The sequence below is a fragment of the Pleurodeles waltl genome, chromosome 4_2 (genome assembly GCF_031143425.1).
Source record: "Pleurodeles waltl isolate 20211129_DDA chromosome 4_2, aPleWal1.hap1.20221129, whole genome shotgun sequence".
In the NCBI taxonomy this organism is placed as follows: domain Eukaryota; kingdom Metazoa; phylum Chordata; class Amphibia; order Caudata; family Salamandridae; genus Pleurodeles; species Pleurodeles waltl.
Window position 1 is genome coordinate 14,339,206 of NC_090443.1, and position 25,521 is coordinate 14,364,726.

At 43.9% G+C, this 25,521-nt stretch overlaps 1 protein-coding gene across 12 annotated transcripts in view; it reads right to left on the minus strand.

Annotated features, from left to right (window-relative positions):
* The window catches only part of CACNA1A (calcium voltage-gated channel subunit alpha1 A), a 1,156,221-nt gene that overhangs the window by 561,511 nt on the left and 569,189 nt on the right, over positions 1-25,521 (minus strand). For 8 of the 12 annotated variants that reach the window (XM_069230416.1, XM_069230409.1, XM_069230414.1 and 5 more), the window contains 5 exons: positions 20,175-20,292; positions 19,641-19,717; positions 15,615-15,721; positions 12,984-13,829; positions 5,631-6,103 (listed from right to left, as the gene is read on the minus strand). In XM_069230416.1, the coding sequence (XP_069086517.1) occupies positions 5,631-6,103; positions 12,984-13,829; positions 15,615-15,721; positions 19,641-19,717; positions 20,175-20,292 (1,621 nt within the window). The remainder of the gene's footprint in view (positions 1-5,630; positions 6,104-12,983; positions 13,830-15,614; positions 15,722-19,640; positions 19,718-20,174; positions 20,293-25,521) is intronic. The other 4 variants (XM_069230415.1, XM_069230412.1, XM_069230408.1 and 1 more) reach the window with 1 other exon arrangement.

Sequence of the window (25,521 nt, forward strand, 5' to 3'; positions counted from 1 at the left end):
GCAGGGGCCCCCAGGGGCCCGCGGCACCCCCTACCGCCATCCTGTTCCTGGCGGGCGGACCGCCAGGAACAGGATGGCGGTAGGGGGTGTCAGAATCCCCCATGGCGGCGCGGCAAGCTGCGCCGCCATGGGGGATTCAAAGGGCAGCGGTAAACCGTCGGGAGACCGCCGGTTTGCCTCTTCTGACCGCGGCCGAAGCGCCGCGGTCAGAATGCCCTGCGGGGCACCGCCGGCCTGTCGGCGGTGCTCCCGCCGACCCTGGCCCCGGCGGTCTTAGACCGCCGGGGTCAGAATGACCCCCTAAGTCATTACTGGCAATGATCAATGAATTTCAGCTGGCATGCTATAACTATGCAGATGACACACAAATATTCCTTAAACTGGAATGCCCCAAAGACACTGAAAACACACAAATCTTCGGTTGGCTTAGAGCTGTTGATCAGTGGATGACATAAAGCCATCTCAAATTGAATGCTTCCAAAACTGAAATACTCATATGTGGCGATTGGAACAATTATGACCCACTCTGTGCCTGGCCTGACGACCTGGGGCCACCTCCTAAAGTATCTAAGGAAGTAAGAAACCTTGGAATTATCATAGACTCCAAGTTATTAATGAATGCTCAAGTGGACCAATTAGCAAGATTAAGCTTCATTACCATGAAAACTCTGTGACGTATCTTCCCCCACCTGGGTTTTCCACACATGGTCCAGGCTACTATTTCTCTTGTAGTGTCTAAGCTTGTCTAAGCCAATGGCCTCTACCATGGTTCATCTTTATTAACTATGTGAAGACTACAACAGATTCAAAACTCTGCTGCCAGACTACTCCAACACGTAAAGCAAGAAGCCTACATCTTCCCTGCCTGGAGAGCCGTTCATTGGTTACCGGTTGCCAGAAGATCCACCTTCAAGCTGGTTTGTATCACTCACAAAGCAATATATGGAACAGGACCGCTTTTCATCTGGAATAAAATCACCAAACACATTAGAAAAAGGAACCTCCGCTCAAGATTGGCACCTTGCCTCAAAACCCCATCATATAAGAAAAAAAAACATTGGTGGTACATCTTTCTCTGTTCTTGCAGCCAAATGATGGAATTCATTACCCCCACACATAAAATCCACGGATTATGCCTTCAGAAGACTCCTCAAGAGTTGGCTCTTTCCTACATAACCACCATACTCAAACCTAATGTACATATATAGTACATATATATATTCTATGCTTAACATGTTTGTAGGTCACTGCATACGTTTCATATAAGTTATTTGATTAGGTGCTTATGGATCTCCGCCCGAGTGCGGACCTAAACATACTACTCGTAAATGACCTTTGTGAATTCCCAAAGTAGTAAACTTAAACGTTTGGTATAAGTTTAGGCGAAACATCTAATGTTTACCTTTGTGAATCGGGCCCAAACTCTTTCTAAATATTATTTTTAGAAAAGTTCAGGTATCCCGCTCAACTCAATTGAATGTCCTAATGTTTTTGATAAAGATGCCGTAGCAGAGAAGGAACAGTAACTTAGCTGCTATCAAACCTGCGTGCCCAGAATTTTGTGCTTTACTCAAAATTTGTGACACTCATGGAAATTCGGCAAATTGCACAAAATTTGGTTTGCCAGTATTTCCTTAAATAATTTTCACAAGGGCACACCTTGGGTTAAAAAAAAAGTCATGCAGGTACTGACAGGAGACTGGTCCACACAGAAAATGTCTATCGCGAAGACATTTTCTCCCCAAACCAATCTCCTGCAAGAAAAAAGGACACAAAATTGTGTAATGCGATGTTGGACCTGGCCCTTTTACAGGGTCATTCCCCAGACTTTTTGCCTTTTACGTATCGTTTTTTCTGACCTTATGACTCTGAGCACTTTTTCACTGCTAACCAGTGCTAAAGTGCATGTGCTCTCCCTTGTAAAATTGGTATGACTGGCTTATACCTAATTGGCATATTTAATTTACCTATAAGTTCCTTGTAAAGTGGTATCCCTATGCCCAAGGCCTGTAAATTAAATGCTACTAGTGGGCCTGCAGTGCTGCTTGTGCTGAAGTCGCCTGTCAAACCTATCTCAGACCTGCTAGCGCAGGGCCTGTGTGCGCAGTTTTCTGCCACAGGGACCTGCCATCTAAATTTACTTGCCAGGCCTAGAACTCCCCTTTTACTACATATAAGTCACCCCTAAGGTACACCCTAGCTAACCCTATGGGCAAGGTGCCATGTATGTGGAAGGCAGGACATGTGCCAGGTTGCATGGCCTGTCCTGGTAGTGACAAACAGCCTAAATTGGTGTCTCACTGCTGTGAGTGCTGCCTTCTCATAGGATTGCATTAGAAATGCCCTGCCTTATGTGTAAGGGGTATTGTCTGATTTATGAGGAGTAGCGTAGGCATGTTTGGAATGGTTGTGATAGTGATGAGAAATGCTGCTTACTGGTGTAGGTGTATTTTTATTACTATCACAGAAATGCCACTTCTAGAAAGTGCACATTTATCTGTGCTTATGACTCTGGTGTTTTGCAGCTTGCCTCCAATCCACGTCTGGGCAGACTGACAGTTGGGGCTTTGTCCATACTTTTCAGACAGCCTGTACACTGGGAGGGTGGAGGTGTCACAGAGGTACATCTACATATTGTATAGCCTTGCTGGGCTGAGAGAAGGGAGAGGCGGGGCACACCTGCATTTGTAAAGGCTGTGCCCTGGCCTCGCACAATAGGGTCGTTTACCCCCCACTGATGTTTGGAGCCTGTGCTGGAAGACAGAAATGGCACTCCCAGAGCCAGTTGTAATTGGTTGGAACCCTTTCTCCTCCCCATTGCAAAACACACTGTAAACTTAGTATAAGTACAGGGGAATTTTCCCCACAATTTAGACATCATTATGGACATTCTTGGAACTCCAGGAACCTTACCTGGAGCTGGACGCAGGACGTTGTAGAGAGGACTTACCAGGACCACCTTGGACAGCTGCTGCTGTGCTGACCTGTGACCTGCCTGGTCACAAGGAGGAACTGCCACTGCTTGCACCCCCTTCTTGTGCTGGCCTGCTGCTGGGTTCAACAGCCCTGTGCCCCTTCTCCATTCTTTTGTCTCCAGAGGCAGGGTGGTGTGGCCCCTGACCTCTGTAACTCCCTCCAGCATGAGGAGTGCTGCTTTTATTGCCTAGCACTTTGGGAGCGCTCCTGCGTGACCTCAATGCGCTTTTCAAAGCACGACTTGCCTGCTGGATAAATCACCGCCGCCACCCGGGCTTCAGCTCTGGTCTCCGCGCTTGGAAAAGCGCTCTTTGAGGCCCCCAAATCACCGCCACAGCCCGGGCGTCCTCTACACACAAAGCACGAGGATCGCACAACTCCTAGTGCCCCTGGGGCACGAGAAAAAGGAAAGCAGAGCGAGCATGCACTTACTGGCGCCCCCGGGGCACGGTCCGCTCCTTGGAGCGCCTCCGGGGCACCAGCCGCCTTCTACTCTCACTGTATCACTGCAGGGGCCCGGGAACCAGTTCAAACACTCGCGCACCACATTGGGTGCGGGCGAGTGTATTCTCGGGCCCCAGGAGGGGTCCGATCTTTGCCACTTACCAGCAGGACATGTGAGAAGGTGAGCGGAACTCTTCCTTCCCCCCGGTCTTTGCCGTAGGAGCAGGACGCTCCTTTCTTTTTAAACCGGGCCACCTTTATTGAAAAGAGGGAAGGGAGACCTCGACAGAGGCCCCTTCATCTTGCCCCCATAAACTGCCGGTTGGGCCTTGCCTGGCCCCCCACCCTGTGTGCAGGGTGTGTGGAGGCCGAGGGAGGCCCCCACTAAAATTGCGGGCTCCAGGAGGGGGCCAGTTTATCGCATTGGAGAGGGTGCCGACTGTCCCTCTATCTTAGGAGCACCACGTGGCCCCGCTGTGTGCATAGGAGCACCAGGGGCCCCCATGCTCCTCTTGTAGGCACGAGGAGTGCCTCTTCATCACAAAAACAGGTACTTTTTAGAAGATATTGGCTCCATGAGCCTAGTATGGACCTTGGAGGGGTTTATATGTTTCCTACCTGCTTTTGTGGCATTACATATATGTGCTGATGTTCCTTTTATGGGCATGACATGCTGATATGTATTTTTTATGACTTGTGATTTGTTCCCTAAAGTTCCTTTTATGGGTATTTACGAGGTATTCATGACAAGTGCATAGAATTCTTACTGTAATTCCTGACTACTGCTTATGTTGCAGAATCCTGAGTACTTAACGTGTTCTAATGTGACATCTACATATTCTTGCTGAGTATTAGTAACTTGTGTAACGTTCTGACAACTGCTAAGATAGCAGGGTATTACTAATGTGTACTGTTGGTCTAATTATGTTTTGTGCAATACAGTCTATTTTTACATAGCTCAGTGTTGTGTTTACTTTGTGGTGTACATTTTGCATCACATGTGTTGTGTGTGTTGTGCAAACACTCTACACATTGCCTCTGGGATAGGCCTGACTGCTCGTGCCAAGCTACCAAGGCGGTGAGCAGGGGTTATCTTGGACGTGTAACTCCCTTGCCCTGACTAGAGTGGGTGGGTTCTGCCTGGCTTAGGTGCATACCCTAGCCAACCAAAAACCTCATGTCTAACATGCGAAAATTAGCAATTTTTTGAGTAACATGTTTACAATTTCACAAGAATAAATGACATAGGGCTAGCGTGGGGGTGGGTGGGGTCTTTCTTCAGGTCATCAGATCAAAATATGCCCAACCATTTCAGTGGAATATTCACAGCTTGTACACCTAGGAAGTATCCTATGAATGGATAACATCTTCCGTTGGTAAGTTTACAACATTTACTCTAAAGAGCAGAACTTTTATTGTAACTCATATTTCATTGTGGAATGGTGAGTGGCTGCGCATATAGACCCTTTTAAATCTGTACTCGCTGTTATGTGCGCTGAATATCCAGTGCCTTCTCTATCACTTTGTGAAATATTATTTCTTATCTGGCTTCAGCTTCATGTCGAATGCTAGGAAACTTTGGAAATCTGGCACTTCACAAGCCATATAAAGCTGCGAATCTAGAATTTTTAAAAAAGATGTGACTGATGGAACCAGAAGACTTACAAATTTAAGAAAAAAGGAAGAGAAAGTACACTGTGGTTCCAGGTCTCACCAGGGCTAGTCACTTGTGGGCGACCTGGAAAATACTTTGTGAAGTGAATTGAAATATTCACCACCAACTCTCCAGCCAGGGCTCTAGTTATGATTAATTCAGGAGATATAGTGGACTGGCGCCTCCAGGTGCTAAGGACTAAGTGCATCCCAATCATGGCTGTCTTACACTACCCTACAAGGTGCAGAGAGAAAAAATGTTTTTCCTTGCTGCAACACATGGTTCCCTTGATACACCACTGACTCCAGGAAGTCTCACAAACACAGTGGTGAGGTCTTCAACTGACAATAAACTTCCCTTCTCGCCCTAGCGGGTGTCCCATGAAAGCTCACTTGAGGCACGCTGGCAAGAATATGGTAAGGGACATAGGCACTGTGAATCTTTGGAGGTGTAGAAAACCATTTGATTTTCATGTTTTATATCCATGGCTTTTGGCAAGGATTAAGTTCAAGCAGAACCAAAAGCAACAACCAACTCTAAAGAAGGTCATACCTACCTTGTACAACTGTGTTGTTAATGGGTGGGGTATATGTAGGTGGGATATCTACAGCAGTGTGGTCCGGTTTCTTGGCAGGTTTTGCAGGATTGTTCTGTGTGTTTGGGTTCGTAACAATAAGGCTGTTATCTGGATTTTTGGGCGGTCCAGAGCTATTGGGATTACCAGGATTGTTGGGGGTGCCACGGGGGTTGACAGCATTGTGGGAGTTGGGCTGGTTGAAGGTGCCAGGGAGGTTGTGAGAAGTTCGTGCTGGGGTGGAGTTCATATGGTTTCCCATTTTCGCTGGGCTCTGGGAGTTGGCTGTGTTGATGGAGTTGTGCAGGTTGGTGGACTCATTGGTGGCGAGCTTGTTGTTCTTCATGTTATCAATGTCCTCAGCCAACTGGTTATCCGGCCTCCCCATATTCTGCTGGATCGGTCGAGTCGTGGAAAGATTCGGACCAGACACACAAGCAGGTCCTTGTGTCTCCCTAGAGGTCCAGAATAAAAAGACAAAAAATAGTTTAGAAAACATCCCTTTTGTGCTGACCCTTTATTTCGACTAACTAACTTCTCGTTCTAAAGCCCTTGAATATCTAAGCCAGATTAAATGCTTCCACAGTATTGAATTTATCACATTCTTGAAACATTCCCTCTTGTTGAACTGGCAGTCTCATAATCATGTTATCATTGCTGTAAACTGCATTACAGCTTTAACACTCTAGTACCATAATCACCTCTTTAAAAAACGACCTGAACTTTGACCAATAACCAGAAGCAACCATACTTCATATTTCCACTGCACATCATATGGAAGGGGCCCCCTCTCAGAACTAAGCTCAGGGATCTTTCTACTCATAATCTTCTCTCCGAATTCCTCCCTGAATTCCAAATCTTTGGCATTTCCTATATCTGTGTATCAGAAGTATGGCTAGAGAGAACTAGGAGAATACATTTTCCTCTTTAAACAATGGCTGACTCACAGCTGAAAGCCTTATTTAAAGTGTTTGGCTTGTGTTGCAAGAAAAGGCTGTTAGTGGCTGACCCCTATGCTGACTGCATATAATGCCTTTGCCTGAATCATAAGCCTAAAGATTACAAGATGTGCTGGAAAGTCTCCACAAAAACCTTGAATGTCCATGAAGGGGGTTTACTTTGCTAGCTTGCGAAGAATGCAAGTGACCAGGGATGTTCAGATAAAGACTCCTTTCACAGCATTCTTCAGGAAGTTAAAAATCACTTGAAAGCCACAAGACGGGTGATAAACCACTTTACAAGCCAATTTCTGAGGATGATTCAACACTCCCTTCCAGCGAACCTCATCAAAGGCACTCAAAAAGAAATCCAGCAGGAAGCCAGAGAGGCTGTCTATGTTATCAATTTAGCTGCATACAAGCACAGTTTTATTAAAGCCACTGTGAGCAGCCATGCAGACAGACACTCTGATGATGGATGTGCCTTTTTCTGACTTCAAAGGGCTGTCAACACCCATCGCAAATGGCAACTCTCGTGGGCTGTGTCATCAATAGCATCTTGTAGACAAGACCATTATTGATAGAATAACCACTCTTAACAGCAATACCACTGAAGAACACACTGTTGATGGTGCCACTGTTGAGGACAGTACTTCTGATCACATAACTGTTAAAGACACAAAGGGAAAGGCCTGTCACTCTGACACCCGAATCATTTGGCCATGTAGGATACTTGTTTTAGCAAGAGGATTAGATTTCCTTTGTTATCATAAGCATGATAATTTCTATCAAGTCTGCTGACTCTCTGGATATTATTGGCTGTTGTGATCCTTAAATGTGGGTGAGCCTGGCCCCATTCTTCGAGCTTTTACCAGAGAAGGTGAATGTCCATTCTCTGGGAAAGTGCCATAATAGATGGTTTAATACATGTGACTAACATTGGCTTCCACCAAATAATAGGCACTGCAGTTTTAAGCCAGCAGGGATGGCTCCTTTTGACTTCTTACCAGCACAGGCACAGCACCATATTCTGGATATGACAATGGATAAACATAACCTATTTGCATACATGTGGATGAAGCCCTGCAAAACAATAATTCAGATAGAGACATTGCTTGTGCTGCAGCTATCAATGGCAAACACTTTTACGTGGAAAAACGGGCAGAGGTATATCCTAATATAAAGCTGTTTTTTAATCTTACAGCTTTCCTCAACAACAAACCATACAGTCCTCCTACTATAGGCAATCATATTATCCATGTCCAGAGTGCCTTCATTGTCTTACTGAAGACAGCATAACAAGAACAAGACAAACAACTATAACTAACAACACAACCATTCCTGTCATCGATGAGTTGTTGATGGCTCCAGTTTCCTCAATTCATCCACCCGTCCCTCCAGATTCAATTCGTAGCAAGATTTCTGCTATCAATGCCCAAAGACAAAAATTTAATTCTGGCAGATGGCCTTTGACTTAAGAAGTAAAACCACCAGCTTGAATTTGTCTGAATCTCCCCACAAGCACAAACACCAAAACTGCTGCGAAAACATGTACAAATTTCGCAGACATAAATACTGCCTATGGTAAAGAAGAGGGCCCTAAAGTCTGTCCTCAAACCCCAGTGATGCAAAAGCTTTTACTCACGGAGTTTTCTGATCAAGAAAAAATGAGAGTCTTTAGCAGCTCATCAAGTATCTGAGAAACAGCCCTTTTGATGGTTAAGTTGTAAGAAGTACTGCATTTGTTGTTTGTAACTTCTCTGGACCTTTAGAGTGCTTTAGGATTCCATGTTCCCATACATCCAAATGCACTGTAGATTCCTAAGATTCGAAGTAGCTGGGGCCATTATCATTTCAAATTCCTACCCACTGATCTCAAAGGACCGAGATTTGCAAAGGATTTTCACAAAGTGCATAACCCCAGTAGTAGCATTCCTACATCTGTAAGGGTAGCAGATCTTCCTATATTAGGAAGGGAAGATATTGCACATGGCAGACATATCCACACAAAAGTGCACAGTCAGCCGAATGGGCCTCTCATTCAACATGGCTAAACCCCCTGTGCGGCCCATGAAATTTTAGCATTCCTGGCACCATCACTCAGAGCAGTCAAAGCCTTTCTTTTGGAAGAGGGATCACTTAACAAATCTAAAAACTAAACCTAACATGTGTCCATCTCTAGAAACCTTTTTATAAACCTTCATCCTTTGCTTTTTATCAACGCATAAAACACAAATCATAAAGATAACAAGTGACCCCTTAAATTGTCTCGATAACTGTTAAGACTTTATAACATGCTTCTCTTACTTTGCATTATCAGGTCATTTAAATGTCACTTCCCTGCAGCCCCCGTACTCCCTTAATAAGCGTTCTAACCAAATGTCTCTTTTCCTGCACCCTTACGGGCAGATTTATGGAAATTGGCACTGCACAGAGTGCAGTCGCCCCTTAGTGCCCCCCACTGCCACCATGTATGCGCCTTATTTAAAATACGGTGCACCATGGCGCAGGGTAGGGGCCAATAGCGTCATTCAATGTGACGCTATTCATGAACTCTGCAGGAGTAGCGCCACAATATTGGCGCTACTCCTGCCGAGTACATAGGGGCCCATTACAAATAATGGAAGCCCCCTTTTAACGCCTGCTCTGAGCAGGCATTAAAAGTGCCATAAAAAATGGTGCATGGAAATCTCAGAGATTTCCTTGCACCCATTTTTTGGCCCACCTAACGGGAGAACGCCCCTTTTGCATACATTATGCCTGGTGCAGGCATAATGTAGCGCAAAAGGTTACAGAGTGGCGCAATGCATGCATTGTGCTACTCTGTAAATAAGGCGTGGGAATTTCTGGCTCGTTGGCCACATTAACGTTATTATGACGCTAATGTGGCGCAAGTTGGCGCTAGGGGATTATAAATATGCTCCTTAGTGTCTAGAATTCCCTACTGGCTCTGATGTGCTCTGCTCATACATAGCATTGGTTCCTTACTGCAGTTTGCAAACGCACCCCTCGAAGGAGAATCTAAACTCCCAGTTGCATTTGTGTGCTAATTAAAATCAAAACTGCTCTGATATGGTGGCTGGAACAAAGTAATCTTACGCATGGCCTGCATTTCCAACCTCAAGCTATCTACTTTGGCATGACAACAGATGTGTTGGTGGAAGGAAGGAGTGTGTGGCTGACCCAGTAGAAGACCTTCACATCAATGTCCTAGAATGTATGGAGGTCTGCAAGGAAATTCTATATTTTCTTCCAAAGCTGGAGAATTTACCAGTGTTAGTGAGGACAGACATCCCAACCTGCATGTTTCACATAAAGAGTTATGCACAACATCTCTTGACTTTTCAGAGAAAGTGCAACTCTTTTGGGATTAGAAGATAGAGCACGAAATGTCCACAACAGCAGAATATCTTCCATGAGTGGTCAACACATGGGCGAATGTTCTCAGGAGGACCTTGAGCTTTCACTATGAATGGGAGTAAAATCAGGATCTGGTGAACGAGATCCTTTGCCAAAAAGGCCAACCAGTGTTACACCTGTTTGCGACCTCCTTGGACAAGGAATGCAGGACTTCATGAACAGCCCTGGCATCTGGGATTGAGAGGAGGTGTATTTGCCGTTATATATGTGTTTCCACCACATCCCTTCATCCTGAAAGTTCTAAGTGAAGGCAAGGGAGAACAATGCCAGCTGATACTCATTGCCCCTTTCCTTAGCCCACCAATATTGGTTCACTGACCTCCTTCACGTCTCTACCCATTCTCTGTCACAACTTTGCGTGCTGAGGAATTGACAAATTTCACACCACAAATAGCCTCTCTTCACTTATCAGCATGGGTTGGGTGCAGATGGAATTCACACATGTTGATATTTCTCAGGATTGGCAGCACATTTTTCTTCAGGCCTAAGTTTCACCTACCACCAAAACCTACCAAGCAAAACAGAAGTGCTTCTGTACCTGGTGTCAGGATAATGGACAGCATCCAAAATCTGCTCAGTTGCATCTAACATTACTGTATCTGCTTCAGCTAGCACAGTCAAGCCTCAAGTATGCCCCCTTTAGGTCAACTTGGTGGACTTCTAAATCTGCATCTATTCTATAAGTAAGGACTATAAAATAATTTCTTAGAGGCCTGCTCAGAGTATTATCACCCGTGCAATCACCACTACTACCACCACCACCACAGGAGCTTAATACTGTCCTCGGCTGGCTGCCAAAACAACCATTCAAGTGTACACAGAAAGCAGATATTGAAAAAGGGTCATAGACAACTGCTCTGCTGTTGGCCTTATCCTCCATTGGACAAATCCTTGAAATTCATGCTTTCACAATCAACCCATTTTCCCAATGGTTCAGAAAATACAGTGTTCTTCTACACACCAATCCAAGATTCACGGCTGAGTTGCTAACTAACTTTCTTATTAATGGACCATTTCTGCTCAAGACATTCTTGTAGAATCGCCCAACAAGTGCAAAAAGAGAGATTCATACCTTAGGCATCTACTTTATTTTGAACCTCTACACCAACCAACTAAGACCTTTAGGTAGCTGGATCATGCTATTTTAAACATCCACAGGGAGGGTGACTACTCACGAAACAAGGAACAGTAAGATGAATTGCTGCTGCTATTGAACAACGCTACTCGATGGCTGGCTGACCCATACCTCTGCTGTGTCAGCTCATGCTTCAAGAGAAGTGGCAGCCACCTCAGCTCTTTATAATGGATGTCTTCTATAGGACATCTGTAAAATCTGAAAGGTGGAAATGTTACCACACATTTACGGACATTACTGCTAGGATTTAGATTCTTCCAGAGAGCTGGCAATTGGTCAAGTAGTCTTATGTATTCTGTCTAACTAAGGTGAGCCTCTTCTTCCTTATATGTAATTTGTTGTCATAGAAAGCTGTGGATGTAATGTGTATGGATTACATACTAGATGCGGCTTCCTATTCTAATTCAAACATCTGAAGCTATGGAAGATCCAGTTTTGGATAGTAGATATGTTACTTAGCTGTAAATAAAGTTCTCCAGGATTAGTTTCTTTCATAGATTTGCATGCGACCCGTCCTCTTCCATGATCAGAGACTTTTCTTAGTCATATCCTTTCACACTTTTACTACAGAAACCTGAAGATTGGTGGTTTCTGGGAGAGTGGCGATCAGTATACTCTCATCTTAATGGATAAGGTTTAGGCCGTTTGTAATGAGGTGATTGTACTACGAAAATGTACACTGTTTTAATGCAATTTATTTCTACTATTATTATAATACCACCATCACCCTCAGAGCTCGAAAAAACAAAATAATTCAAGCATGTGTATCTATAAAAGATAGCAACATAAAAGGATGATGGACAGAGTGCTGAAACTTTTCAAACACTCACCTCCAGTCACAGATCTGGGTTTAATCCACTCTGTCCAACATCCTTTTGTGCTGCTATATATGAAAGATAGCAAAACTGGAAAATTTTAGTTACAGTTAATTGGCTAGTGTATTTATGCAGCATGGCAAAACCTGGATGTTTTGAGAACGCTGAAGATGTTCAAGGACTCTCTTTCCCGAAGCTGTAGAATCTGGCACTAGGTGGCACACTGCTGATGAACTCTCTTCCTTCAGCCTATTGACAGTGCAGATAATGCTACTACCCTGACAGTTGGCTTTGAGGCATTAGTAGGCTAATTTTTTTTAGCAGGCTACACACATTTGGATGTGTGGCAAAAATTGGGGATTTCAAGCATATGCCTCCCATAATGAATTCATAACAAAAGTGAAATGAAGCGACTACCTGCATGCTCCCTTTGTAGCCACTGACATAATGAGTAGCTGCTAACTTTCTGCCAGTTGGGTTGCAAGGAATGGACACTTGCCTGCAATAACTGCGCTCCATCATGTATACATTCCATAGATGAATACCCATTGAGTACTAAACCTCAGTCAAAGGGGACCCCAGTCATACCGTGGGGGAGCATTCAAAATGTATTCATCTAATGAAGATCCCAATGTGGAGAAGTTATTACGGAGTCTGGTTACTATTACACTGATGATGGAAATGCTGCTTCCATCCAGTCTGGTCACCTGCTTTTTATTTTATATTGCTGTCCCACAGTCATCTAGCTCTCCTATTAAGCTATAATGTGTACCCTAAAGATGCTCTCCATCTCTTTAAAAGGCACACCACCAAGCACAATGTTCTCCCATTAGGTAAAGGTATCACAGCTACCTATACAATACGGCACTGCCCACCTCACTTCTCTTTATTCATCTGTAACCAACAACTCCTTTCTCATGCGATACTAACAAACACCTAGCTTCCCTGTAAACCTGAACTGTGTTCAAGCTTTGGATAGACTGCTCTCAATAACCTAGAGGTATTTTTCCCCAAGATCTTCACTCACTTTCTGCGGCGGTGGCGCCTCTCTTTTTCATCCCGCTTAGGATCATTTTCATACGTAGATTGTGCTGTGTGGCGGTGTCGCCGGCGTCGCTCCCCATCGGGGAGATCATTTTCTCCGCCGGGCCCTCCTTCCCGATTTGGCCGACTGCCTTCTCTATGTCGAACCCGCCTGTCCCCCTTGCCATCCTCCAGGCCTGTGCTTTCCTCACCCACTCTGCGGTGAGCCCTGTACCGGCGGTGCTCGCGATCACCATCCCCACCCCTGGGAGACCCGCTGCGACTCTCTTTACTCCCCCCTTGCCGATGCCGCCGGTGAGGATCTATTGCTTTAACCCGCTCCAGATCTTCCTCCCTACATCCTCTGTCTTGAAGTCCATCACGCTCCTTCCCATGGTGGTAATCTAGTTCCCGGGAAGTGCTGTCCCGGTTGGGATCTGTCTCTTTGCTGCTGCTGCGTGGCCTCCTTGGCTCCACACCCCCAGAGTCTGTCCTCTCGTAGCTCCTGGAGCTGTTTGAGTCTTGAGAGCGCTCATGGTAGCGAGCCTGCTTCCTTAGGAAGTCTTCAGCTCGCTGCTGACTCAGCCGCTGCTCTAAGGCAGGGTCATTGGGACGACTCTTGTTGGTGTTGTTGTTGCGGTTCTCCTGAGGATCCACCACCAGTGGTCGGTCCATGTGTGTCTTGATGTCTGGCCTCATGTGGCGTGCATAGGATACTTTCCACCGCTCCTCTGGGTCCAGTTCATTGTACAAAGCCTCCCGACTGGCCATCAGATTGTGCCGCCTCATCTCACTGGTCCGCTGCTCCCAAACCGACTTTGACAACTTCTGATTCTTCTGTTGCTCTTTTCTGTAATAAAAAAGACAACCTTAAATTCTCACAAAATCGGCTCCCTTCTCTTATTCCCCTCTGCACCATAATCAATGCCTTCAAGAAAGTATTGTGCATTCAATACCTTTCAGACTTTTGAATGTCAGCACAGTGGATCTTTTGCACACATTGTGGCCAAGACTGACCTGCAGCCTTTGCTTTAACATCTCCCATTAGACTCTGTGGTTAAGTATGATTTATAGCCATTCCTCTTTCCTCACAAAAAACAGTGATACGTTTTATCTATAGTCTTTACTTTGACATCCCTCTCATCACAGCAGGTGGTTAAGATGGTGTTGCTGGTCTGCTTTTACAGTCTACAGGTAAGCGGGACATACAGCCATTGCTTCTAGCCTGTGGGTCAGCAGGACCCTAAGCTGTTTGGCTCAGCCTGTAGGCAAGTGGGACCTACAGCTATTGCTCCCACATCTTTCAGATCCCAGTCATTTGATAAGTTTAGCTTAGAACCATCATTCTAGCTTCCCTTCCACAAAGAGTACTGTTGAAGTACAGCCACGCCCTCACAACTCACTTCATAAAGTGATGTAAGTAAGTAGAGGTTACAACTGTTGTTCTCATACCTCTTACATCACAGGCTTTAGTTTCTACCTACAGATATGTACTCATCACACATCTGTCCCTTTAATGTCAACCAGTGGGTTAGCTGGCTGTCATTAGTTTGCAGCGACCTGAGTTACACTGTTTTTAGTTTGGCACTACACAATTGCCCTTTCCGTTCTACCTCCCAATCACATATGTGACAAGACAAACAAACCTCATATGGCTCCTTGACCCATCTCTGGTAACAGGACAAACGATAAGGACAAAGGTCAACAGAGCATGATTTTGCAGGTCATAGAGTGAGCGGGTAATGCAGATATACGGATCTGCCCCACTGAGCAATGGAGAGATACAATCACCAGGGAAGGGGTAATATGGAACTCTGTCCCACTTGGGCATGAGAGAGGTACATTGGACAGCACAGTGGTTGTAGTAGGTACTTTTAACAAATGTTAAGACCATAGGCCTAATTATACATGCAGTCTTAACTCTTTACCTATCACAAAATAAGAACAATGCAATATGAGTACAAAACAATTTAATTTTGTGGAATTACAAAGTGGTTAAAATGACTGAATGCTAATGACCAACAATGGAACAGTACAATCACAGTTACGTCCTAACATCACGCGACTGGAGTAGATAAGTTGAGAATAAATAAGTCAAAAGTAATTTTTGAGGGGAGCAGATCAACAATTCATCTTATTACTTCAGGGGGTAGCACCAGACTTTCAAGAAGGCTTTATTTCAAAATGTAGGTGTGTGACTTGCATTATGGACTCTGTCAGAACTGGAGGGGGTCAGTCGACAGAAGATAAGTGGGCAACGCACGGTTACACCAGTATGACAGCTGATCTTATAGGTGTGAAATAAAATGTGCTTCCTTGTTGACAATGGAAAGATAAATAGGACTTTACCCATTGTGAGCACTGGAGGATTGCACCAGGCATGCAGTCGATCTTGTAGGCTTTAAGTCTGTCACCTTGTCATCACCAAAGGTGTTACACTGGGCAGACACCTTATTTTAAAGGTATCTGTCTCTGCCCCGTCTCTTTCATGAGGACTGGAGGGTTACACTGATGGACAGCAGACCTTGTAGGTTTGAGACTTTTTCCTAGCTCAAATTAACACCCCACCCCACCACCCACACTGGAAGGATATGCTGGGAAAGACAGCAATATTTCAGAAAGTGAATGCTCTTACGCTGCTATTGACATGCTGGTTGCTGACAGGGGGCTAACTTCTGCCACCTCCTTCGCTTTCTGTAGTGCAAGTTTTTGGTTGGCCGCTTCCTCCTCCTCTTGTTCATCCTAGAGATACATGGACTGATTTAATGGCAGAAAATTGCAGTCTTTAAAAACAAGCCTTCCCTTTTCTTCATCTGACAATCACTCTAACTTTAAAAACAATTTTGTGAGGATTAAGAATTAAAACAAGAATAAAGAAAGGTTGAAAAAACAAATCAAGATTAAAGAAAGAAGAAATTGCTCCTCCAGCTTTCAGACTGTGGGACTTGTGCCTGGTGTGACAGTGTGAGTCCTCAAGTCCTGCACAGATGCTTCCACATCAATGAGAGCTTGGAAACACCACACTTTATCCTGATGGGGTATTAACACCTTCCTGTTGCTCTGTTGTTTCCTAAAGGTAATAACCTAAATCTGTTTCGGGGCTAGAGGTAGCTTTTCAGCACACAGCTGTCATCTCCTTGAGCAACATGGCAGCCATATTGAAATAGCCAATTGCAACAGGCCTCATTTAACATCTGAGTTAAAAAGATCTAAACCCACCACCTGCTGTAACACCCATCAAACACAACATCTAGGAAGGAGGCAAGGTTACCGCCCCCCATGTACCAAGATCAGAACAGCCTCCACAGCTAACAAATAGGAAAGTGAGGAAATATTGTTGTTACAAGCCCAATGCAGGACACACCTGGCCAGCTAACAAAAGGAAGAACAGGGAAGTCAATGTTACTGAAGGTTCCTATTAGGAAATTTTCTGTCAGGTGAGGGACAGTAAGAAAAGAAAACTAGGTACTTGTAATACTAGTTCTACACAATGGAAATCATCACTGATTTTGTGCTTGTGGGATAACTCCACCTGTAAATGTGATTCTTCAATAACTTAGCACAAAGTGAAATATCTTCCTGATTTAAGACACATTTTATTCATGTGTTTTCTAAATGGGTCACATAATAGATAGCAGTTCCTGAAATGATTTTGCTTTTTTTATAACAAAAAATTGGAAACATCGGCAGACAGCTGCATGGTGCCTTTAACCTTGTCAAGTAACATACTAATTCCTGAGGGCCCTGAATTGGCAGCTGTCAGGCAGTTTGTTTTGAACGATGCACCTGATTAGAGTCTGGCTGAAGGGTTACTCCATCACAAATGTGACAGATATCCAGTTATCACAAGTGCCATTGGATATAATGAACTTGTAACAAGGCAGACAGAATATTTGTCATATTTGTAATGGAGTAACCAGTGTGCTAAATTCGACATAAGGCCCTACATACTTAAACTTGTCCATCTAAAATCGCTCTCCTAGTTTCCCACGGATTCAAGCAGCTCTTAATGAATAAACCGACTATTACAATTGTGGAGACCCAGGATTATAAGTTAAAAAAAAAATCCTCCTCCATCAGTTGATCTTCTCTGACATTCAAGAATGCTGAACAGGATAGTAAGCTCCTCTCTAGCCTTTTAAGTGGCAAATGTAAACCCAAAAGAGTGGGAAAGAGATGGACAACAGGTAGAGAAATGCAAGCTAACACAACTGATTCTACAGAGAATCTAGTGTGTATTTTCCAAGATTGGAGTCCAGACAGAGGTGAACGCTGCTCTGCAAATCTCTGCAAAAAGGGTGTTTCTTAAGAAGGCCTGTGGTGGTCACACATCCCCTTGACCAAAGAGACCTAGACTTGCTTCACAGGATTTTTTGGTCCTTGGGGAAGAAACCTATTACGTGGCATCCAACAGGCTACTGGTTGGATATCACCAGCCATGACTACAGTTGGCAAAAAATTGTTTGGTCTTTTGAAATTCTTCTGATAGGCCCCCACACTTACATGATGCCTAGTATATTATGTGAGTGTAGTAAGAGTATTCCTTTTTCAAACAGGGTCATAAATGAAGACTGTATCATCAAATGGGCTACATGGGAACATAATAACCCCTTTATCTATAGCTGGCCCAGACAAAGGCCTTCTCTCCTAGGCTATCACAAGGTCATTGATAAGTAATGATGTTTTCGTTGATGGAACCTAATACAAAACCCTATTTTTGCTTTAATCAATAACTCTTTTATTGCCAAAGCAAAAATAGTGCTATAGTCAGCAAGGAGTGAAACTGCACACACGACTAGGCATTACAGCACAAACTGAAAATCCAAGACACATCTCATCAGTACCAGTCCAGAGGTGCGGCAGGCAAGAGGCTCCCCGATAGTGAGGGCAGAAGGGGGGTTTTGCGGAGTACAGCCTCCTGACCACCGCACCAATAAAAAGGCCACATGATGGTGAAAGGTAATGTGTCCCAGGCATTTTCTGAAGCTGAGAGAGTGAGGGTACAATTAAAAGTAAAAGAAAAGTAAAATAAATCAAACACAAAAAAATATAATCACAAACGCTCAACCAAGATAAACGTGAAATGTTATCTGAAGCAAAACACAACAAGCAGGCAAGAAAGATATTGGAACATGGTGCGGTGAGGCAACGACCACCATGGACAAAGCAAGAAAAATAGTATTTTGAATAATATTTGCAAAAACATCACTATTCATAAATTCCCCATTTGCACTGATTCTTTAATAAGCCAGTCTCTATTTTCCCTTTTTAGTCTCCCAGGGGTTGTTACCAATGTAAATATCTTTTTTTCCCTCTCTGATTTGGAGAAATCCATCCTCGAAGTCATACCTTTATCTCCTTTGAAACCTGTGATATAGAAGGGTTTTGTGGTGATTTCCCGCAGAAACATATCTTCACTATACCAGTCCCCGTTTGTACATACTGGGGACTGACATTGGTACTGAAGTCTCAATCTCCTTTATAAATATTTATTTCACCTGGTGCTGGAAAATCCCAACTGTTTATTTAAGAAGGACTACAGCAACATGTCTGACACTGGCAATAAATATTGACCCATACATTAGAAGCCACAATGCTGACAGGAGCAATAAAATAGCTCAGCGCAGAAACTTTCTGAACGCGGGATTTTTTATTAGCACTAAAACTGGTGTCAAATCTCAGATCCTAAACCACCACAGAGATATGTACCGGGGGAGGCTATTATTGGAGAAACACACCAGCCTCATAATTATCACATACACATAAGAGGTGCGATCCCCACTAAGTATGGTACTTGAAACATTTCTTCAAGATCTATGGGAGGAGAGGAAATCACTCAGTCTCTCATCTTCTCCACCACCGATTTGGACAATTCCAAAACTTAGATGAGGAAGGCTCATGATGTATGTAAGGCCCAACAAGGTCCAGGGTATTTATCAGGGCTGTAGAGTATCCTGCATGCAACACTACTTATGATAATGAAGGAAAGGACCTACCTTCCCTCAAAGAGGTCACTCAACCTAATTGGTTAAGTCCCTCTACCTCATGGTCAGTCGGGGTGGGCGCCTCCTGTAGTCACACATTCATCAAGGATGGCTGCCTGTACAGAACCTGACATGACTCCTCCTCCAAACCGTTCATGTCCGTCAATCAAACATTCAAGTCGGTTAGACGAGGGGTCATGTCAGGTTCTGTGCGGGCACCCATCCTTGATGAATGTGTGACTACAGGTGGCGCCCACCCCCTGCCGACCATGAGGCAGAGGGACTGAACTGTTCCTGCTTTTATTTCTGCATCGCATACAATTATGCTCACAAATACTATTTAAATTCCTGTCTTTGTGCTCAATGAACATTTTCAAACCTATGCACAAATCTACAATCCTTCTCATATGTATTATTTTTAAGCCTCTGGCCGTATGTCCCAGTGGTTTGGTTCCAACCCATGATAATGTCCCCAGAATCTCCATCGGCACTTTGCCTGTTGATATGGTTTTTCTTATTCTTCTATTTTCAGAACTATTTCAAAACCTGCCCAGCCCTTTTAAATTGTGTTTTAATGTGATTGTAGCCCCATCGCTTCCAGTTTACGTTAACTGTGAGTCCTCCCGATCTGGCAGAGGCAGGTGGTAACCTTGCCAGTGAACAAAAGTTTGCCCCACCAACTCCACCTTGGTGAGCTCCTGAGCATTGGCCAAATTATCCACTGCGATAGCCAAGAAGACATTCAGTAGGGTATCTGAGAATAGAATCAAGGAAATTGTCAAGGACGTGTACAAAATCTTAAAATAGCTCAAACGTTTGCTGGTTTTGGCACACTATAGATTGCATTAATAGGCAGTCAAGGTGGGTAGTTGTATCGATCCCATCTCTCTTCCTGGTTTATCTCTCCTTCACATGACAATAGCAAAGGTGGTGACTACTACAATCAGCTCTCGACTAACCATTTGCATGATTTGCTAGAGAATGGAGTCCATACACATTATCCAGCAAATCCTACAAATGGTTAGTGGAAAGCTGATTGTAGTATACCCAGTATATCTAGATATAAGCTGCCACCTCCAGCAGCACTTGGAACACTGCATCTACTGAACCATTTCCCGTATATCCCTCTTAATGACACAATTTTCAACACAGATTAATGCTCTCCAAACGCCACACATACTGGGTGCTTATAGCTAGACATAAAAGGATACAGTTCCCAAAAAGGGTGAGCACAATGAAATAGATGGCGAACACCATGCCAGACTTGACTCCTCCCTGAGATTTGATCCCATCATACATTACAGCGTTCCAATCTTCACCAGTTAAAATCTGGAAAACAAAAGAAAGACTCTGTACCGAAGTCCAGTACGTTGGTTGTTTGGTTGTTAACTCTGCAATCAATGGCAATAAATGTACAATCATGAGGATTCTATGCTAACATAACCATATTGGAATCATGACTGACACTTTTAAACTCAGCTTTATTTCGGGTTGGGTGGATTTTCGTTGCTTTATTTTCTCTTTCCCTTTTTCAAATAGTGGCAGATGCGCTCGACCTATTTATTCCTCTCTTGGTAATATATTTTTGCTATTCTTGTCTGCCAGCTTTCTTTCATTTTTTCTGTGTTTTAGTGCAGGATGTCTCGATTCTCGCGATGTAATGTTCTGTAGTGAAAACACTTTGGAATTCCCCTGCCATATTACAGGTGGTTTGCCTTATAAACATGAATGAGAAAATCCACACTCGGGAGCATGCTTTCGATTGGGCATCAATTATGAATTTGAGTTTTGTGGTAATTACCACACAGCTGAAATTTTCTTCGGTCACATCTGGCTACAAAAAACTAACATAATTGTCCTGATGAGAATGTTTCGGAAAAAAGCGACACATGTTGAACTTATGGTAAAAAACGCTGGCCCTGCATGCTGTGGCGCGTTCAGAATAGGTGGCAACTACTGTAGCCATAAATACCTCATACTGGGGTGTCAGCATTTACATGGTGATGTAATTAACACCCGTATATTTTGCAAATCGAAATGAGCGCCCAGAGTGCCATATTTTGGTCATCCATAATTTGTTTTCAATTTTTTTATCAAAAAAGCACAGAAAAGCTGCTCTGCAGTTTTGATTTACTGTTGAGAGGAGGTCAGTCCGCTGACTCTCCTGATCTGAAACTAACCAGGTAGGACCTAGAAATTCTTGGGTGGACAGGGTAACAACGTGTAATACATTCGTACCAACATGTTGCACTTGCTGAGTTTTCATACTTTCTAAAAGAACATGTTTTCTGAAATTGAACAGAGCAAAACCCTGCCCTGTCCATGACATTCTGTGCGGTACCGTGGCCATGAGACCATTCTGTACTGGCCAGTCCACAACATCATTCTGTCCGCTGCCTTGCTCAGGGGACCAAACTGTCCCTTTTCTGGCTCTGAACAGCCTGCGCCCCTGTTCTATGATCAGCTTATGGTAAAGTCTTTAAAAGCTCCTTTGCCTCAATGAAAACAGCAACCAGCGTGTAGGGTGACCACCTGGCATTGTTGCAAATTCTGGACAGGACTGTAAAAAATTCATGATAAAGGGTCAAAATGCAGGACAAAAATTCAGGACAAAGGATCAAAATTCAGAACACAAATTCAAGAACAAACGTCAGTTTTACAGACACACGCAAGGGAGGCCATACCTCACTATGTTGTCAGTGAATTTATTTACTTTTTAACATAGCACTATTTATTCACTGTGGTCTTTTTGTGATTGACTCCTGGTATGCTACATTCAGGTGTCACATTACGTCCTTGTTCAGTAGTAAATTAATGCCCTTCAGTACTGCGGCAAGGCCATCACCCCTACTCAAATCTGCCCAATCTTTCTTGAGGAGAAAGTAACAGCAAATTTTTGATAATGTTTCTGAACATTTTAAAACCCCTGGCAAACAGTTTGGGAAACATTAAGGTAATTAACCTTATGTAAGTTTAAACACATTGAACAAAAACATCTGGCTTACCCCAACCACCCATGGACTTTCCATCTAATTTTTTTTTTAAAGAGGCAGGGCAGATGGTGTGGCCGACAGTCTCACACTTAATGTCAGGATGTGAGGTAGCCACAACTTGTCTGTAGTTTCACAGCACTAGAGTGTATGTCTGGGACTCTACATTTATCTCAGGAGTCTACTCTGCACTCTGACACTGCACCACTCTGCATTACTGCACTCTCTGCCACTCTATTGTATGCCACTCTACTCCACTGCACTCTATGCTACACTACCCCATGCCACTCTATGCCACAGCATTCTGTGCCAATACACTCTAACCAACTGCACTGTATGCCACTGCCCTCTACTCTGCACCACTGTACTCTACGCCACTGTTCTCTGTGCCACTCTACATCACCGCACTGATTCTACTCTGCAACATTGCACTCTCCGCCACAGTACTGTACACCAATCTACTCTGTACTCCTGCACTCAATGCCACTGCACTCTATGCTACTCTACTGTGCATCACTCCACTCTACACGACTGCCCTCTACAGCACTATACTCTACTCTGCACTGCACCACTCTACACTACACTATGCCACTGTACTCTCTCCCACATGAGTCTACTCTGCACTCTATGCCACTGCACCACTCTACACTACTGCACTTTCTGCCACTCTATTGCATGCCACTCTACTCCACTGCACTCTATGCCACTCTACTCTGACTCACGCCATTCCATGCCACTGCGCTCTAAACCACTGAACTCTACACCAATGCACTCTAAAAAACTGCACTGTAACCTGCATCACTGGGCTCTACGCCACTGCTCCTATGCCGCTCTACTCCACTCCACTCCACACCACTATGCCACTAACTTTTAGCCATGAGCAGTAGCCACTCTGGTGTATAACATGGCTAAAACACATTGGCCAAGCCAATAACTCTTGCGCAGACAAGACCTATTGGCTTTGCCAGTGTTTGTTAGTACTATGAGGTACTGAGGCCCCTGAAAGAACTGTGAATGTGTAAGTCCTTATTTTAAACATGCATTCGATGCTTCGTCAGGGATAGTAAGCGCTATATAAATACACTTACATCATAATATAGGCTGCAACAAAATGCGCAAATACATTTTGGTTAAATATTAAAAAATGTTTCTCAAATACAGTTTTGAATAATATACAGTTTATACCTGTACTAACTTTTCTTATAACACTCCGTTAAAACCACACACTCCACAGCTCACCTTAGAACACCCTTAAGGTACCTCTCTAAAAGAAAATATCTTTGCCATGAGAAAGCTTTAAGTGACTCCTTTGTTTAAAGTCGGTGCAGGTTTTCAAGCACCTTTACATTTGCAGATTTACCAGTGTGCACATTTGCATTTCTTTAGGGGAGACACCCTGGCAAGAAGGCCTTTTCTTATCTCTCTGCCCCTCCCTCTGAGCACAGGAGACTCCCTGCCTTTCAATCCAGCTGGGGAAACTAATCTACCCGTAATTTCGCCCTGCCTTCGGTGTCCTTTTGGTGAAAGGCTGAAATTACGGACAAATGCCTGTTAAGGCTTTCATCACGGACAACGGATGACAGGGCGAAATTACGGGCAATCCGTGAAATTTACAGACGGGTGGTCACCCAACATTGGTTGTCTCCATATTTAGTATGTTTTAGGAACGACTGGAATCCGTTGCTTTTTTTAATTCTGACGACAGGAGAAACACTTTAATTACACCGCCCTTAGGGGAGAGTCACTACTGATCAGTGAGAATATTAGTTTCTAGTGGAAGGCACAAGCCTTTATTTTGCTTACTGTATTCACAGAGAGATGGCCTCTCCTGTTTAAAAGGTATGCTAGCCTCAGTCAATGGGGTCCTCCACTCCATTCGTGCAGAATATGGATGGAGAGTAGTGTAGGCTGTGCTTGTATGAGGGAGGGTGATTGTGGAGTGGGTGCAAATTAATTCAAACTGGAATTCCTTAATGTGGATGCCAACACAAAATGGAGAGGTTAACTGAGTCTGTCCTAGAAATTTCCAGAACCTTCCTTGAGTGATATGGCTGTAACTGATCTCTGGTGGCTGTTGGAAGGGAGGACATTTCCCTTATTTTTGCCTTACTTGGGAGTGAGCCCTAGACTTGTCCTGAACCTTTACTTCATGATGTTTTAGTCACGGGTGGGCGGAGAAGCAAGTTTTCTCCCCTTTATAGTGCTTCCTGTCACGGCATTCCCGGCCCACACCTTCTTCCTACTGCATCACCTTAACAAAGACCGATACAGAAAATGTGACAACCTTTCTGAGAAGTGCTCCTGGAAATCATATCAACATCTTCAGGATCTGACTAGAAAAGTCTCCCAAATTGTATACATTACACAAGGAGGATTGGACAGCTTAAGAGTAAATACTAGACTGATGCCCTGCTCAGGGTGCCAAGGATTCTCATGACCTGGAATAGGACATGTGCAACAGTGAGTTTGAGAGAACAATTGTGTGCCAGAGCCAGAATCCATAATTGTTGACTTCCTTTCTGGTTGGGGTCAAACCTAAGACAAGACCCCACAGAAAGAGTTGTAAACTGACTGGAGAAGTGCAGCCTGCAGACATAAGGGAGTGCTGGAATTCCCACCCCAGGAAAAAGCCTCACTTGTGGAGTTTTCAGCCCGGCTGGCTGCTTACTAGGAGCTCTCCGAGGATCTTTTCCTGAATCCTCCTGGAAGTGATGCACCTGCCTTAAACCAGTAATTCAACAAACTGTAGAGGGCTGTACTGGAAGTGTGACCCTGCAGGAGGACTCTGTCTTGAAGAGGAGACCACAGCTGTGAAGAAAGGACTAAGGCCTAAGATCAATGCTGTAAGGAAATGCCTCTTTTTGCATGTTCATCCCTACTTTTTTGGACTGATGCTGCTTGTTTTTTGACTCTCAGAGTGCACTGAGGCATGCTAGCCTGACCTCAGTGCCAGTGTTCTAACCCCTAACAAAGTGTAGGTTGAGTTCGCTACCCCCCAATTGGACAGGGACTGACATACTTATGAGTCTCTTATATATGGGACCCAGGGCTCCCAAAGCATACAAGGCAAAGTGCAACCCAGGGCTGCAGCACCGATTGTGCCACCCTGTGCGTCATAAGGTACAAAATGCACCAAAATGGCATCCAGACTACCACTACAGACTGGAAGGGCAGTTGAAACACTACTAGTTTGAATTTGCCATTCAAACCAATGGCAAAGCCCCCACTTCCAGTACCAATGTATGTAATTTCTCCTAAAGAAGGCCTATTAAGCCTTAAGGCAAGGAGCTGTATATTAAGTGATACATTATTATAATATATATATATATATATATATATATATATATATATATATATATATATATATATATATATATATATATATTTATATATATATATATATATGTATATACACACACACACACACAAATATTCACTTAAAAAAAGAAGCAAAGCTTACAGGGACATTATAGTTAGATTCTGAATTTACTTGCGCAAAACCATAGAAATTCAGCAACTATAGTTTTGGTTATCTCAAGTAACTATAACTCACGCTCTAAGGTAACTA